Raw genomic sequence first — 18,325 nt, 5'->3', positions numbered from 1 at the left:
AGGTGCAGTAAATTAATCTCAGTCTGTCCATAAGCTAAACCAATTTCCTAAACCCAAAATCTCAACTACATGAACCGCCTGGATTTATTTTAATTTACATTGGGAATTACATATTTTCTTTTATTATGGTGGCTTAGAAATTTTGAATTTCAATATGAGATGCCTAATCGTGTAATATTTTTAGTTGACTGTTTCTTTTAATGTCATTTGGACTTAAACCATATGTATAGCTCACAATTTTATGATCATGTAATATGCCTTGTGTTGGTAGAGCATAGGTCAGGTTGGTTACTGAATGATGGATGTGTTAAATATATAATGTGAAGTAAAGTAACCATATGTTCAGGTTCTTCCTTCCCCAGACCTGCATTTCCTTTACCAGGACTGCTATTCTGCAGCACTGTGAATATTTGTCTAAGCTGTAGTGCTGACAGTAATATGATCCCCTGCAGGCAGAGTGGTAATGAATCTGATTTGATGACTATATCTCTGTGGTGCTCAGATGCATCAACAGCCAACTCTCCTTTTGTTTCCTGGTCTGTCTACCCTGCACCACAATAAACATCCAGCCAAACCCAAAGTTGTTTCAGGCTTGCTATAAAAATATCTGCTTGCTCAAGTCCATTGTGTGTAAAAGGCCGGTGGTGTGGATATAGATGAATAACGCTGTGATGTGGTAGCAGCATCTCACTAAAGGAAGACTACCGTTAATATCTGTACTTCTCAGACCAGCTTTCTGTCACGCTGCTTCAGAGCTCATAAAGTCAAACAAGTCACAGACACTCAAAAGTAGAATAACATACAGCCTCTATAGGGTAAAATATGTATTGCAGCTGCTACTCTACTGTTTATGCAAAACATAAATGCATTTCTTGCGCTAACATTGTACATTGAATTTGTGAATGTGGGACTGAGCATTTTATGATTCATAAAATAGTGAATATAACATGAGAAACTCCCAGAGAAAATGGCAGAGAATCAGACAGTAGAAAATAGAAGTTGAAAGTTGTAAATTATGATAATTAACAGTCTAATATGAATTTGGTGTGTTGGCATCCTAACATTAGTACAGCTGAACATTTGACTTTTTTCATTTCATTTAAAAAAAAAAACAGATTTGTAAGAAATTGGTTTTGATGTGTTTTAACATGAAACACATGTAAGTTCATTTCTGGATCTCAGTAGTCAGCTGACCACAATGTAACAATATCGGCAATTGTATCTACAGGCCATTGTATGTTGTGCCAAAGACCTGTGGCTGTGGTTGTATTTTCTGTTTCTTTCTTATTTAACCTCACCTCCGATCCTTATTTCACACACAGGCCCTAAACAAGAAGGAGCACAGAGGCTGTGATAGCCCAGACACTGAGGCCTCCTACATCCTCACTCCCAGTACTGAGGAGAAATACAAGAAGATTAATGAGGAATTTGACAACATGATGAAGAGTCATAAAATTGTAAGTTGTGTAGTATTTAACCATTTTATTTTATTCTCAGTATTTGTTTACTCACCTTTTACCTTTTAATAATCCGTGGAAGATAGCTAAGCTTGATGGTCATCAAAATGTTTTTGTTCATGATATCTCTATGTCACTGCCTTGCTAGTCCACAGGCCTTCCACAGCAGAGCTTCATGCATGTGGTGCCAGGCAGCATGGCCTACAGTCCTGGTGCAGGAGGAGGAGGAGGAGCAACTTCCCAGGCACTGGCTGCAGCTACAGCAGCTCTGACTGACAGCATGATCCTCTCCTCACATCACACACACCTCCACAGAAACATAGACTCGCCACAAAGACCTCACAGCACTGGAAACACCGGTGTGTGTGCTCACATGTGCTTAATGTTTATTTAATGTTCTTCTGTGTGGTGAAGGATAGCATACAGCATAGCATTTGAGAAATACTGGCACATTGGGAGAAACTGGCAGAAACAGCATAGGAAAAAAAGCTGCAAACAGACTTTGAGCTAAGCCAACAACATTGGATCCATGTCAGAGGTTACAGAATGCAAACCTGTGGAAAATAAAATCAGATATCAAGACATATATGTTTTCAGGTACCCTGCAAGGCAGTTCAGATCTGGCACTGCAAAATGGATCTGGACCAGCGGGTATGTATCTTACAGGATTCTTAGAAACACACTCTGACATATAAAACACACATACACAGCCCACAGTTTTGATCATACTTATGCTGGGAGAAATACTTTACCACCAGATAATGTTAAACTGGCTTCAGTAATGACCTAACACACGAACTCTTCTCACCCCCTTTAAAATTTGGACTGCATGGAGAATCAAGACTTTTTTCTAATTTTACTAAAATTGTTGTGTGAGCTTTAAAGCCATTTAGTGATGACAGAAGCAGACAAAAACATGCCAAAACAAAATATACTTCAGATATATAAGACTTCCAGAACATTTAATACTAATAAAATCTTGCAAAATGTATTTATATATTTGTAAGACTCTACCTAGTCGGAGTGGAGTGGTTAAACAAATGTTCCTTAAATGAGTCATTGAAAGTAAATCTAGTGCTAAGTGCTTTTGCTGAGAGTCACAATGAAGTAGACCTAAATGGTCTTGTGAAGCAAAAGGTGAATTATGATGTTCTACATGTGAGGAAATGCCCATGTTTTCACAAACTACAAACCTAAGTGAATTGGATGAATTTAGAATTGTAAATGTTTATGATCATGTAAATAATCTGAAATGTGTTAACATCATAAAGCAGTCCCTTCTTCCGACCCTTTAATAGACAGTTGTGAAAGGTGAAATTGTTCTTTTGAAAAAAGAAACATCACTTTGTTCCTCATTGTTGGGTGAAGGTCATTTCTACAGGTTTGCTGGTCTTCACTGTCCTACTTTTCGTCCCTGACTCATGTTTGTGCTCTCTCTCCAAGAACAGCAATGTCTCATATGAACACTGGCATTATGTAATGTCAGGAGCAAAATATCAATTATTCATTATTATCTCTTGTATAATATATAACTGTGCTTTCTTCCTTCTCCATGCAGAGCCTGGTGGTAGACAGCTTTATGTTATACAGTAGCTTTAACACATGAGACTGCTAAAATAAATTCTATAAGAAGCTCTGCAAATATACCTTGCAAATATTTTTTTTAACTTAAGTCAGTTAAGTTAACTTAACTTAGTTAACTTAAGTTAACTTAAGTCAGTTCTGGGAATTCCTTACTCTCACTCCTAAAATGTTGTATTTCTCTGTATTTGTGTTCAGTAAATGGTTTTGTGGGCTCACCTGGTGGCAGCAGCTTGGGGAAGATCATACCACCTAAATCTCCTCCTCCTCCCCTTCCACCTCCCGGAAACAGCCTGGTTCCTATCAGCCGCAAGACTGACCTACGAGTTGTCATTCCCCAGGCCAAAGGAATGATGCATACACTGGTAAGCATGTGGTTCTTATATTTAGGACCTAAATAAAAGTCGTATAGGTTAATGTTAAAGAGTAATATCCTATTCTTTTTTTAAACCTAAATCACATAACCATATTTGTAGCCACAAAGAGCAGAATATGACTGAAACAAGATGCCTGATAAACAGCCAAATCTTCAGATCAGCTTATGAAATTATGTTTAAAGCATTATCCATGTAAATGTAAATATTGTAAAGCACATTAACAAGACTACCTTTAGCACTAGCCTTTATTAAAGCATGCTGCAGCATATCAGAGTGGAAGCACTTCTGAGCTACTCATGATCAGCTCTGTAAAAACACAGGCCTTAAGGCTTTCAATTACTGAGCATTAGTTATATTAGCAAGCAGAAGAGTACACAATGTTTTCCAAGCCTGAGGTATGTTGGACACAGACAAGAACTGGGTAAATGATGATGATGATGATGATGATGATGAGGATGATGATAATGATGATGACGATGTATAATACTGCATTGGTCAATAACCTTTCAGTTGGTTTGACACCATCTGGACCAGATGGTTGCTGGGTTTATAAAAATAAGACAAATCATTGTTCCTTTAAAGAGTAGAGGATCTCTCTGTTCTAGACTGAAAAATTCATCTCATCGGTACTGGCAAAGAATTGTTTTCCTAATTTAAAAATGAACTGACTTCATGGCACGAGTTGCCTGAGCCATAACGTGTAATTCTTCCTATGATCATAGAGGGACTATGGATTTAAGGAACTGTCCAGTTTTACAGTTTTCTCTCTTTTAATAACTCTTTAATATTCTGCTCCACTGTTTGTTAGAGCACATTTTTGTTAAAAAATGTGTTTTACTTAACTCAAGGTATAAAACTGACCATGTCAGGAAACAATTACATTGTTATTATTTTTTAATTTGTTCTCTTTGTCTTTCAGTACTAAACAAGGCATATTTTTACTTTTTCTTACATTTGCTTTCAGTATTTATATGTTGTTATTAGGAATGCACTTTGCACACAGTTTTACTTGAAACAATATTTTAATATTTAATAGAGGTCATGGTAATCACTGATAATAAGCTGTTCACGGCCCAAAATTAGTGTATTGTTCAAGAAAGTGGTCTGTTTTACTGTCTCTCTTTTGCGATAAAAAGAGATTTTATAACCAAGGCTGTGGCATTCAAAAAAAAAAGATTATTGTTGAGCCAAAATGCCAAAGTTGAGGTTTGTTACTGATAAAGAAAGTGGCTTGTGCATCATGTTTTATTATGGCAGACTGGAGGTAACATCTCCATGGTCTGTGCTAGCATTTGCAGAAAAGTCACAATAATCAGTTATTATTAAGATTTTACTGCTTGGTCACACAGACACTTTTTCATCTTTGGGACAGAATAAAAAGATGACACCGTACATTTCAGTGAAAAATACAGAAATTTGCTTAAGAAGACAGCAGGCTTCACATATAACCCAAATCTATAAAGACTGCACTATTAAATTTCACTTACATCTCCAAAATATGGCACAAATTATGCATGGTAAAAGAAATTTCCATAATTAAATGCATGAAATTGTTTGCTGAACTCTCTCCCTGCTCAGAAATGTGTAGGACTCTTTGGCTTCATTCACTGTACATTCAGCAGCTGTGCTGTGTTACAGAAGTTATTGATTTGCCCTTAACTCCCTCACTGTTGCCCTTCCCTCCCACACTATGCTCAAACATGGTGTAACGATTAGCAAACAATGGAAGCAGAGACCTTTTTTTTCCTTTTTTTATGGTGACCTGGCGGCTCCATTGCTCTGCTGGCTCTGGGATCAAGGGGATTTTTACACTTGCCGGGATCTGTCAGTAAAAGGACAGGAGAAGAGTATCTGATTTCTGTTCTTATGAACATTAGTTTAAAAGTGCAGCCTTTTGGGAGACAGTCGATATAGTACATTTGGTAGATATAGTCTGATCCATCCCAGATATTACTTGCAAATATGTGAAAGGATTTATGATGTTTGTGATCATTTAGAGACACCGACAACATATTTTAAACTTATTGTAGGTACTAAAAGCTTTCTTATAAGACTAATTTGGGGATTGTCACTAGGATCAATAATGTTGTGCTAAAAAATTATAAATGACTAGATGTGGTAGGCAACAGTGCATATGCAGAAATGAGTCCAGCAGAAACAATAACCTGTAAAGGTTTTCACCATGTGAACATTAGCAGTGGAGGATGATAGCTGCACATAGTGACATGAACTTGCTTTTGCTTTTTATACATTGCAGTAAAAGATGAGTGAAAGCCACACCTTGGTTTGATCATTTTGAAACTGCCATTTACTTCCCATATGCTCGTTGTGTTCACTTTCTTTAAACGATGTCCATAAAGAACAGAGAGGGTATGCTTTTCCTTACCAGCATTGCCACATTCGTTCAACTTAAGTTTTCTTGTACTTTGTGACAGAGATACCACAGATAACATAAGTGCCGGCGGAACAAAATACAACGCAGAGTTTTAGAGTCACTCTGGGGTGTGGAGTGGGTTCAGCAGGGAATGACCTCATTCAGAGTGATGTCACTGCTGGGACATTATCAGGCTGGAGAATCAACAGCCCAGAGTCGAGCAAAACAAAACAAAAAAAACATATAATTACTGTTAGAAATGTGTCAGGCTAAACAGTCACCAGTTTTAATTACAAATAGCTTCACTGGCCTGGATTAATTTAGCTTCATTTACAGTGACTGATTAAAGACATATTTCCTGTTTGTATTTAGTGGTTCGTTGATAAATTAAAACATTCAGTTGAGTAAATTAGCACTGGGTTTGTAGCTGTAGGTTTCATTAATATTTCCTCAATGAGGCTGCTTCCAATTGAAATGAATAATACTCTTACAAAATAGCACAAAACTGAGCCAAATAATTAAAGAGTAGAAGATTGCTTTTAGAGAGCTGTTCTCCAAACTAGGCCATGTAATGACTAAAGTATTTCTCTTTAACTAAAAGTCATTATCAGGTTGTTGTTTTCCTTGTAAATTGTAATCTAAAACATTCAGCATCCATCTGTCTTTTGCTCTGATCAGTTTTCCAATAAATGATGCAGAGCCTCAGTAAGTTCACACATACTATCAGGAAGTTGGAGAGGTTTAAGAAAATGTATGATGTGAAAGCATATGGACATGTGGCAGGATGATTAAAAAATTGGCCCCATTCGATGGTAACTTCCATATCCTGCTGAGAACACAGTATAGAAGAATGTTTGAGGTTTAACTCAGTTCTCTTAGCCTGTAGACTGACTAAATTAATTTATACTGACCTCATGTGGTTGAAATTGAGTATTACAACCCAAGTTCAGCTTAAGTGTGGTGTGCTGTACAGTATAATTATAAGCAGTTTAACTATAATGGAAGGTAAATGTTTTTACTTTCTCTTTCCAGAGCAATCAGAGGCTGAGCAGCAGTCAGTCCAACCAGCCTCTTTCCACCCCAGTGGTCTCCATCACCACACCCAGTCTGCCTCACCAGAGTCTGGTCTACTCTGGTATCAGCTCTGCCTACAACGGTACATGAGTATTATATTTATATTACAGTCATTCATGTAGCCCATGGCTGTTTTTCTTGATTCATTTCCTACTTTATCTAATGCATATGTTACATTATCATTCATGTGTGTTTATCATGCATGTGTTGTTAAATGCCAAATGATATAACAGCCCAACCAGAATAACACAATCTGTCATATTACTCAAAGCTCCCTTTAATGTTCAGACATCCTCAACATGCCACATCAGAAAAGGCAGCGTGTTTGTTTTACAAACTAACTATCTTTGTGTTTTGAAATGGTATAAAAATATTTTAAAAATACATGTTTATATAAAAATAATGTTCATATATGATTTGTATCCAGAATCTTCATAATTCTTGCTGCAGCTCATTGTGGGAATTGAGCAAAGCTCAGTAGTACTGTAGCTTCTAAGACTGATACCACCTTCTCACTTTTTAGATTATTCCCTGAACAGTGCAGAGCTGTCGGGCTTCAGCTCTCCTGCAGGCCCATCTCTGGGCTCCATGGCAGCATGGCACCAACAGCAGCTGGGCTCACTGGGGTAAATACCTTACACAGTTAATTTTTATCTTTTGACAACAATTCACAGGTTTTGTTAAAACTATTTCGTTTGTTGAAATTGCTTATTTAATGTTTAAAGGTGACTTGTTAATGGAGAGAAAGGCTAATTTTGAAGAAATAACAACATACTGCAGCAGTATTATGTTATTGACTGACAAGTTCAGTGGAAATTCTCAGCTCATTCGCTTAATTTAAACCAGCAATACAAGTCTTTAAAAATATCGCAGTACAAGTTAAAGCAAGACTATGTAACGTTTGTAGACTTTGTTTCTCCACCAGGTGGCGCCTTCACTCCACAGCCAGAACCTTAAACAATCCTCTGTCTCTCTGTAGGTCAGTGAGCTCTAATCTCTCCATCAACACCAACCACAACATCAACATCAAAGCTGAGCCCATCTCCCCACCTCGTGACCACCTCAGTCAGTCAGGCTATATGACCCAGGCTCAGGCCCCTCCTACCCGGGCAGAGACACGGACCTCTCCTGCAGGCAGCGTCAGCTCCTCCTGCAGCTCCCACGAGGGCGGCAGCGACCAGGAGGATCAGCAGCGGCTGGACTTCCACTTGCACCCTGTAAGTCAGGCAGAGGCCAGGGAGAGCCCAACAGTCAAACGAATGCGAATGGACAGCTGGATAACTTAGATGTTGCAATCACATGAGGACAGAACAGCAGGGAAAACATAAGAAGACATAAGAAGGACACTATTATGCAAACAAAATGCATATTTTCTTGATGTGTTCTGTTATTTTTCATTATGTTATCTGTTTTTTTTGGGAGATTTTAGAGGATGGTTGAGCAACAATGCGTTTGAAATTACAGCTCTGTCAGAAACATCTCATCAACATTCTGAAAATCTTGAGTGGTACTTAAAATGTAACAGGCAGTGCTTTTGCGAAAGCAATCATTTTAAGCATTGGAGACTGATAATATGGGTCCAACTGCAATACAATCTGTCATTTCCTTATACATGGGCTGCAGTACTGTACAAGAATGAATAGCTGAGTGAAGTCTTGTTGCTGTCTTGCAGCTTCATGATTTAGATGGCAGAATAGTGACGAGCTTGTGGATGTCTCCCACTGGCTGTCAGCCAATACATTTCTGATATTCTCAGGGTTTGAAGCATTGAATCAGTCCATCGTAAAAGCAATACTTTCTCCACATTATCATCCCTGACACTTCCCGTTACACTTATTTATATCAGACTAAACAGTATGCTGTTTTTTTATGTTGTGTGTGTTTTTATATTATGCACAGAATAAGACAATATTTCATTCAGATTTAAAACTGAAAGCCATGGACACTTGTTCTGTATGTACTACCAAAATATGTCTTTATTGTTTTGTATACAGTATCTTTAATATATATTACCGTTTGGTGTAACTGTATATTGTTACTTGTCTGTTGTATCTGCCTAGGACAACCACACCGGATTGTGCAAAAGTATATTTCTCATGAAGTAGCAGTTTGATACATCTGTTTTGTGAAGTACACCATTCTGCATTCTTCTGAAAGCAGGTCCCTATGAAGATGCACTCTGAGAGCACAATAGACACTAAGATAAAGATGGCGAAAAGAAAAAAGTAAACTGTCTCTTATGTGCCCGATGGCCTCCACGTGGGAAACCATGGCCTAATTGGTGAGTTGAGAATATAGCGTCAAAATGCAGGTCAAGTGACCATCACATGAAAATAGTTGCACTTGCATAGTGTGTGTGGTTGTGTGTTTGTACAGGGAAGAACTTCAACTTAAAGAGGCTGAGTTTAATTTGAGCATATCCTGCTGAATATTTATAGATTGTGATGACTTTATCCTGTTATGAGGTTAATCCATTTTATAAATAAAAAAAACAAGGCTTAAGTAACAACAGATACAAATGTTTTAACTGAAACATGCACACAACAATGGTGCTTTTGTCTTACAGACTGCACATTAGTATTAATTCAATTTTACATTTACCAGATTTCCGAAGGATAAACTGTACTGCTCAAAAGTACTGCTCAAAAGTAGGCACTTTAGATGTTTAGATTATTATTCATCATGTAGTACCATTAGGGAAACGTCCATTTAGTTCCAAAATTTATTCTGCCGAACAATGAACCAACCTTCAGAGACAACAAGCAAAGTGTCCTATAACAGAGACCTGATCTCTAATAATGCAGTCATGAAGAGAAAGCAGACACTTAGCCTAAATCCAGAGAACTGTGGCAGATGCTGGAACAACCCAGAGTCTATCAAGGAAAATTAAAGGTAAAGGGATGTCACACCAGATAAAGATTTTATCATGTATTTTTGTCTGGTTAATGCACATTATTTGCATTTAATAAATAAGAATTTGCATGGCATTACGTTTTTAACACATCACTTTACAGAATTTTTCACATGTGCTTAGAGGTTTTGCACAATGCTTTCAGTTTCAGAGATGTGAACTTACTGAATGACTGAGAAACAAAATGAGTCAAGATGGGAAAAAGCAACATGTGGGTAAGGTCAAGGCAGTGCATGTGGTGAAGCATGCAAAAGCTGCAAGAGTAACCACAGAGGTTCTCCTGAACAATAGTGTGAATGCAAAGTAAATCTATCACGAATGGAATATAGAAAAAGATTTTTTTTAAAAAAAGCTAATAGAAAGGTTTTCACCACAACATTTTTTTTTTACAGAAGAAAGAAAATATGGTATGAAACCTGTACAGTTGGTAAAGGAACATCATCACAATACTCAGCAAAGCAATGTCACATTTTAAAGGTACCAGCATTAATAAAGACATCTTGTATCTGGATGTACCAGATGCAGCAAAAATGTGATTAAAGGCAACTTACAACTGCAGTGAAAGTCATGGTGCTCGGTTTATGAATTGCAAAAATGAGACAAGTAAAGAAAAAAACAGAAAAAAAAAAACTCTGAGAGTTAATTTTTTGAAACACAGGAAATGCCCACCCTGATAGATAGCATCAGTAAGTACTGGAATGTTATCATCATTAGACTACAATAGCCAGAACTATATGATTCAGTGAGGATGTACGTCAGTCTGTATGAAGCGGACCTGGCTTATACTGTGCTGAGTGATAGAGAACTCAAACAAAGATTGATTTACCATAACCCATTATAGGGTAAGATATGAATGAGATGGAGGAAGTTGAGTATAGAGAACAGAAAGCTGTTTGTGGCATAACATTTCTGGTTTTTGGCATCTGCACTGATGTTAACTGCCACGTAAATTCTGATGCGTGAAAAAATGACACATAAGTGTGTAGATGTGAACGTAGAAGGAAACAGGTCATGTGAATTACTTAAAACACTGGCACCTGATAATGTTATACATCTGAAATTATGATCAGTGATTAACCCAGAAACAGTACAATATGTAATGTTAGGGTTATTTTGCTTTTAAATCATATCTGTCCTATTTAATCAAATGAACAGTTCTTGAAATATACTGGATACTCTGTGATAAACATATATGAATGTCAGGGTGAAGAACAGACCACATTAGCTGTGCAGCAAGGTTGTACTGGTTCAGATAGTGAGAGAAGCACAAGGCCAAGGCCTCACTTGCTCAATACTGAGGTGGAGAATTAGAGGGTGGAAGAATTAGATGTACCAATGTTGATGGGAATGATGATAGTAAACATTTGCAAGGGGACTGAGTTCAGGGTGAGCCAAGGTCTAGAGAAAGCCTCAAATCAAAAAAGTTTTGAGATGCACGCCAGTAGGACTAATGAACCTGTGACTCAACTTTACATGTACAATATCTGAATAGATATTTGTTGCTTGAGGAGGCTTCACATAGAAATGCAACAAAGCTTTGCCTTTGCTAGAGCCACAAGCTGAATCTGCAATGAGGTCATGCCAACCACAAAACTGTTTATCCTGAGTCTGTATAGTTTGAAGACACACAAATGAAACCAGTTTTTCCTCTGAATTAAGTGAAGTCAGGTAGGAAAGCACATGTAATTGGATTATCTGTTATGCCCTTTGTAGAAGTGAAGGTAACCAGGAGATCTGACAAATATGTTCCATTGCTGACATGTCAGAGGTGTCTCCCACCACAGTCAAGTTAGTTGAAGTGGCAGCCTGATGGAAAATATCATTTTTTTATTTTTAGAAGAACCTAGAGTGAATAAACTTGGGGAGGAATATACAGTGGATTCCTACCCTAATATTCTGATCATTCTATTTAGGCCTGCTGTCTTCTGAAAGTATTAGTCTGTTTAGGCTATTTGACTGCTAAGATGTGTAAACACTCTTCCACTAGTAGTAAATATTTAGATGCCCATATAACCCTGTGGCAAAATGCTTTTAGGTTTCCCATCTAATACAGTAACCTTTATTATTATTATTATTTTAGGCTTTTCATAGGCGCTGCCCGAAAAGCTTTTACTTTGAAAATCCTGACTTGAGGGGCGTGGGTGTGCGGGGCTTGGCTGGTGTTTGATGCTGAGAGGAGGAGGAAGTCGGACTCAGTCATATGTTACGGTCATCTCTGAGCTGTTGTCCTTGTTTTTCTGGCCGCACTGTGCAGCAGCCATGAGCTGAACGATAAATCCTCGTCAGAGCCTCCAAGCTGCGGGAAAAGGTAAAAGTCCAGTTAGTTTTGCATTTCGTGTTAAGTTCAGTCTGCCTACCTGTGGGTGGCTTCGCGGGGGCGTTCAGGTGCGTGTCCTCGCTTCCTGGAAACATTTCCCCTTGGGCAACAGGTGAGACGTTTCAGCTCTTCCATTTGAGCTTTTCTCTCTTCGTGAATCTTCGCTTCCGAACATCTGTATGTGAAGACTGTTCTGACAACTGGTGTGTGTTACTTTCTCACCCACAGACCACTTCTGTCTGCAGAGCGAGCGTATTTTAAAAACCCAGGTCTACCAGCGTCAGTCTTCAGTTCGACACTGATACCTAACAAACTAAACCCATGTTGGTGCTTGTTGGTGACTGTAGCTACAGCCGCCCCCACCAGCGCCGCTGTAGACTGATGGAACGAGGAAATGCATTTATCGATATTGATAAGTTAAATAGTTTTACCTGAATCCTTGAAATGGAATTTAAAAATTAGGAAATCCCAATTAGACCCATGGGTTTTTATTTACACAGCAAGTAATGACACTGACAATAAAAGTGTAAAAGCTTACCACAACTGCAGGCTTGTAATTCATGCAGATGTTATATGTATATTTGTTTTGTGTTTTCTGCAGTGAGCTTATTTCTCGCTCCAGCCACAGCCTGTGAAAGATTTTCAGGAAATAGCTTCTTGTCTTGTTCTGACAAGACAGAGCTGTGATAGAGCAGCTCAGCTCACACACAGAGAAGAAAAGCTTTGCCAGGCTGTAAGAGGCCTGAATCACTGCGGCCCACAGCACTGTTTTACTGCACCTTCTTATAAAACACATGCAGAATACACCCATTTATATGAGAGGACATGTCAAATTGAAAAGTATGTGGCAGTGATCGATGCTTTCACAATAAGAATTCATGCAGAAATCATGTGATTGTATTATCTTTCACTTTTGTGCAGAATAAATATTTGTTTGTTGGAACACTGAAGATCCAGCCTTTCATGTATAACAACGGATTAACCCAGTATCATTATAAAACTCTATTATCCGTTATTTGTCTTCTGGGACAAATCACTGATTTTTCACATGGTGGTGACCTCATTTGGGAATGAAAGTAGAAATACAGCATATGTATGTCGGTAGACGTGCATGATTTTCTAAACGGCACTGGTGCATGTGTAATCCTGCTCCTATAATAACAGTGACTGAGGTTTAGTCTATATGGAGTCTCACAAAGGCATGCAAAACACGTACTAGTGTAGATGTGTTTTTGCTGGATAGAGAGATGGCCTCAGCACATCCTTGACCTGGGCTGGTTTGTGCTACAGTCTTCACATGCCCATTGCACAGGCTGGCAGTATTTATATGTGAAACATGGCCATGTAAACACAATTTGGCTCATTTTAATAAAAGAAGAGGGGACCATCGTACCTAATGCACTAATATATTTAACTCATATTTTTCCCATTATGTTCTCTGTAAATCCTTGTGTAGTTTAATATTAATATATATATTATAACCATAACAGACTGCCTTAACTTGACACATGGTCATTTGTTCAGCGGATAATATTAATATAGTCATTAGAACAGCTTTCAATCAACCGTGTAGATTTTGACAGTTAATTTTTTTTTGGGTAGTATCAAAAAAGGCAGAGCAGAGAATACACTCAGCTACAACCACATCAGCCTTGGGATCAGGCTCAGGGACTCAAAGATTAAAGAGCTGAAGGCAAAACAGATTTTTGTCTATTTCTCATACAAACAAAATATTGGGTAGCCATTTAAAGACAATGCACCTGTTGAAACGCTAGTAGACTGGTATATTGTGATGAGAGTCAGTTATAATGCAGATAAACTATAAAATCAGTCACTTAATTGTCATTAGAATAACAGTCAGCAGTCAGGTCATGTACTGTAGGTCCATCATGATTTTCCCTCGCCTCTCTCACTGTTCAGCGATCCACCATCTAATCCTTATATTTGGGTCAGGCTAGAGAATTTTGAATCTAGGTTATAGATATACCTGAGTCATTCATTCACATCCTCAGTCAACAGTCTGTTGTTTTATCTAGTATGGAGAAAACTATCAGTAAAATTCACCACTAGTTACCTATATCCCATGTCATTTATCTACATGTCAGTGACCTGCGTTAATGTGTCACATTAGAGGGGAAAAAAATTCATATTTAGATTTTTTTTCAGCCTCACTCCATTACTTTCATTCTATCATGCCATCATCTCTGTAGGATTTTGTAAACATTGGTCTTTGTCTTATTCCTTGATCTGTCATCTCTGCTCCTCTTCCTCCACTTTTCCTCAGCGGCTGAGAACATATCAGGTCATTGGTCGCAGTTAATGACAGTACTCATGAAGCCTCTAAGAGGCTTACGTGGAGGCTGCGTTACAAAATTAGAGTTTGCTAGAATCCGCAACAGCAGCACATAATGCTGCAGGATATGTAGCGTTAATGTTAAAAAAAATGCATTGCAGCTTGTTGCACAACTTTCAAACACACCTTCTTGTCATCCTTGCCAGCTGAGAACATTTGCCCAGCAGCTAATGTCAGCTACATTAGCCGCCATGAACAATGTGTCACAACCTCTGCCATGTGGGTAAGGTACTGTATCTGTATGTGTAGAAAATGGGTCAGACTTTGTTTCAGTTGTTAGATGTCCAAGATGTTTAGTTTGATGTGACATATGTTCTTTCTTCCAGTAAATTCTGGATCTTACCTGGCCAGTTATGGAGTAGCGATTAATCAGTTTAAAATGGAGTTGTTTTTTGGGTTGTTTAATTTTAACTTAACATAGATCACAACAGCAGTTAAAATTGTTTTATCATAGGAAAAGACCAGAAATTAATGAATAACTGACTGTTTAATGTCATTTGCAGTTACACAAAGACACATTCATAAAAGCCTCAGGAACAAGCCATTAAAGACAGTGTAGTGTAGTGTAGTGGCTGAACTTCCAAAAAGCCTTTAAAGCTCAGTGACGCCCTGCTTTTTACTACCGACCAAATAAAATAAACCTCCAAGTGGTGGACATAGTGTTATTCAAAGGAGATAAGTCCCACTTCACAAAACACTTCCTCCGTCACTCTGAGTCCGAGGTGCGGATTCAAATCTGTGAGAATTTTTCATGCCATTATTTTTGCTGTTAGCAACATTTACATATACTGTATGTGATACATGATGATACTTTTACCTATATCTCTAACCTGCTTTTCCTCCAGTCTGTAACCTCTAATGGGAACTGTTATTTGATTAGCTTGCTGTAACTGCGACAACACCCAGTGTATACTTTAAATGTAGTGAGTTGCCCAGTGTGTTGTTTATCATCTCTACTGACATCACAAAGAGGAAGCATGTTGTTTTGAAACAAACTTTACCATGTTGCATAGTATTAATGGAAGTACCATTAAATTATGTAGATTTTAGGTAATAAAATTATCTTATTGTACAGGTGCAGTTATCAGCTTGTCGAAGTTTTCCACTACATCTCTCTGTCCTTGGAAAAACTCTTCTCAAACGACAATTGGATGTTGTTGAAAATCTCAAAGAGCTTTTTAACGTTTTAAATTAGATTGAAAACATATTGTTCATAAAGGCCAAGAGTGAACATCCATGTTTACACGTATTAAAATTCTGTTTGTGGTTTAGAGTCTTCAGGGTGGTGTGGCACTTTTAGGTTCTTGAAAGCTTGCATATTGATGAAATCATTTTTGAATAGCAAATCAACAGTTATATGAAAATTCTGTGATTTGTGATGTCATACATCTAATAAAGCATGTAATGAATATTATTTATGTGATTTTACTTAACATGCTCGCTATGAAGTCGTCTGCGTAGGACACTGTATCTATTTACAGTAATTATAGTGTTTCCTATGGCCGTCTGTAAGAATATATAAAAGTGCCTGCTGCTTTACACAGTTTTTCTTAAGGCAGCAAGCTTTTAGAGTCTTCTTCAAAATACATAATTTTTCAGTGAGTCCTTTATCCTAAGACGTTTTCACGTCACAATAGGAAAATGAATTCCATTTAGCTGCTTGAGTTTCAGGATCCTGGCCCTTGGGGACACTTGGAACAATGTTACTGATAACATTAACAGTGTTATTAGTAATGCCTGTGTCTTTCTATCTATGACAAGTCAAATATCTGTGGGGAAAATGTTCTGCTTATCAACACTTAAAAAGAATCCATGTGTGAAAATGTTGATGAGCTCGTTCATGAATTAGGGTCCATCACCTTTTTACTATTATTACTTACAGTTTGTTCCAGCGCCGCATGGTTTGATCTGGTTGCTACAGTGTTTTGTTTCTGATATAAATGCAGATAAACAGATGGTTATTAGGAGTCCTTACTGTAAAGAAAGTTGGAAAATGTTAAATTGACTGTATGGGCTAGAACAATAGTTTATTAATTCAAGCTGGTTTTGTTTACATTGTGGTGGTTTGCTGCAGATTTTTCTTCCTCCTTTTTGGCATATTTGTTTCTGAAGTATTTAGAGAGCCAATAAGTGATACCTGCTGTAACTATGCAATGGTGTCTGCTGCTGAACTAATAATAGCTGATTGCTTGAGCAATGGGATGTTTTCTGTAAACACTCCAGTAAAGGTCAAAAACTGAAGTGTAAAAGTGACGCCTATTTTCACCTGTTCCCAGTCTTCGTTCTGAGCTATGCTTTTCTGCCACGGACATAATATCTAACTCTTGGCATGGAAGCAAATATTTGAATTTTCATTCAAATTCTTCAAATTTTATACTGTATGTCTCTCATGACATGGACTATTGAAGTAAAATGATATTTAGGTTAGTTCATTAGGAGTGTTGTTTTATTGTCATTGACACACAAAAACTGATCAAAACCAAGTTGAGCTTTATTGCATATTCATCCAAAGTCATGGCATTTATTTGTCGTCATCTGAGGAAGATTTTAGACTGAGAATTTCCCAGGCAGATGTGAATGTCTGGAATTGTAAGAATGTGACAGACATTGGTAAATTGTATTTTAATAACAGTTATAGCAACAGCAGCAGGGCAGTGGCTGACTCCTCTCTGTCTCTGTTTGTTACCATACCTGCCAGTGATGCCCAGAGCTTAGGCAAAGACTGAACCTCGCTCTCATCATGGACTCCAAAAAGCCAGGCATGCTGCGGCATCTCCGCCAGAAGATGCTGCCACACCTCCAACGAGTCAAGGCAAGCTCAAGCAAGCCAGTCATCCAACACGAGCACTCTCTGGAGCATCGGATGAGCTCCTCAGTTCCTGACATGAGGCCTGTTGCCCAGTTGTCCTGCAGCACACAGCTTCAACAATACAACAGTCCCAGCTACAGCAACCCCTCCACTCCACTTGTCAAGCCCTGTAGAAGCCATGCAGAGGGTGGGAGTGGCCTGAACCTGAACATGGGAGTACCTGGGAGGCGTGAACACAGACTAAGTGTGCCTGCAGGCTGCAGAGACTGGGCTTCTTCCCAGGAGTCCTTCTGTGAGGAGAGTTCTGCTGAGACAAACTGCAAACCTGTTAGAGGGATGGAGCCTGAGGAACTGGCCCTGCCAGAGATAATGAGTGTCTACAGCCCAGACCTTCCCACTGTGGAGGTTTCCCAGGACAACTCACAGGTACACAAACGTCATGTAAAGAGTTGTATCAGTAAAAGAATAGATGAGTTATTTAAACATGAGCAGTAGCTAGTGCGTAGATGTCCTATAATATAATATAATATAATATAATATAATATAATATAAAGAAGCTGTAAATTTGCACACCCCTGGCTCAATGTCATAAATACTGACAATTTTTTGGAAAATATAACTGAACAAGCAAAACATGTCTGTGTTTTTAAAATCATAATCACATCAGCAATGACTAAAGAAACTGTCTGACCACTTTCCTTATAAAGAAAAGTTATGTTCATATCTTTTTAAAAATGGCCCATATTTCTCAAATTGTGCCCAGGGTATGTACATTTATGAACACAACTCCATTGTTTTCTTTGTAACATAGAGGGTAGAATGTGAAATAATGTACTTCTGGAGTGACTGGTTTATTTTACCTTGGTGGGTGTGAGGTGTAAGGAGTATTTGCACAGGATATACAAAGTTTAACTTGGAGGAGCTGGGTAACGTTGACATTAGAGGTCTGAAAACAGCAGTCGTCTTCAGCACTACGCAAACTAAGCTGTGTGTTTTCATACTGCCACGTCATGATATTTAATACTCGCGTATTTGCAACATCATAGCCCTTTCAACAGTGACAACAATGTGG

At 38.2% G+C, this 18,325-nt stretch overlaps 2 protein-coding genes across 4 annotated transcripts in view; both read left to right on the top strand.

Moving 5' to 3' along the window:
* LOC113122748 (myocyte-specific enhancer factor 2A-like) overlaps window positions 1-9,495 on the top strand; it is a 35,101-nt gene extending 25,606 nt beyond the window's left edge. The window contains exons 4-10 of the mRNA XM_026294285.1: window positions 1,323-1,457; window positions 1,606-1,816; window positions 2,055-2,108; window positions 3,237-3,403; window positions 6,822-6,945; window positions 7,387-7,489; window positions 7,843-9,495. Of these exons, the coding sequence (XP_026150070.1) occupies window positions 1,323-1,457; window positions 1,606-1,816; window positions 2,055-2,108; window positions 3,237-3,403; window positions 6,822-6,945; window positions 7,387-7,489; window positions 7,843-8,149 (1,101 nt within the window). The 3' untranslated portion in view covers window positions 8,150-9,495. The remainder of the gene's footprint in view (window positions 1-1,322; window positions 1,458-1,605; window positions 1,817-2,054; window positions 2,109-3,236; window positions 3,404-6,821; window positions 6,946-7,386; window positions 7,490-7,842) is intronic.
* A 2,436-nt stretch (window positions 9,496-11,931) lies between these two features.
* Window positions 11,932-18,325, top strand: part of mctp2b (multiple C2 domains, transmembrane 2b) — a 30,705-nt gene continuing 24,311 nt past the window's right edge. For 2 of the 3 annotated variants that reach the window (XM_026293381.1, XM_026293379.1), the window contains exons 1-2: window positions 11,932-12,082; window positions 17,143-17,679. In XM_026293381.1, the coding sequence (XP_026149166.1) occupies window positions 17,185-17,679 (495 nt within the window). In that variant the 5' untranslated portion in view covers window positions 11,932-12,082; window positions 17,143-17,184. The other variant, XM_026293380.1, reaches the window with a different exon arrangement.

This window comes from Mastacembelus armatus, chromosome 3, assembly GCF_900324485.2.
Source record: "Mastacembelus armatus chromosome 3, fMasArm1.2, whole genome shotgun sequence".
Lineage (NCBI taxonomy): Eukaryota > Metazoa > Chordata > Actinopteri > Synbranchiformes > Mastacembelidae > Mastacembelus > Mastacembelus armatus.
This window is presented reverse-complemented; position numbering and strand designations above follow the sequence as displayed.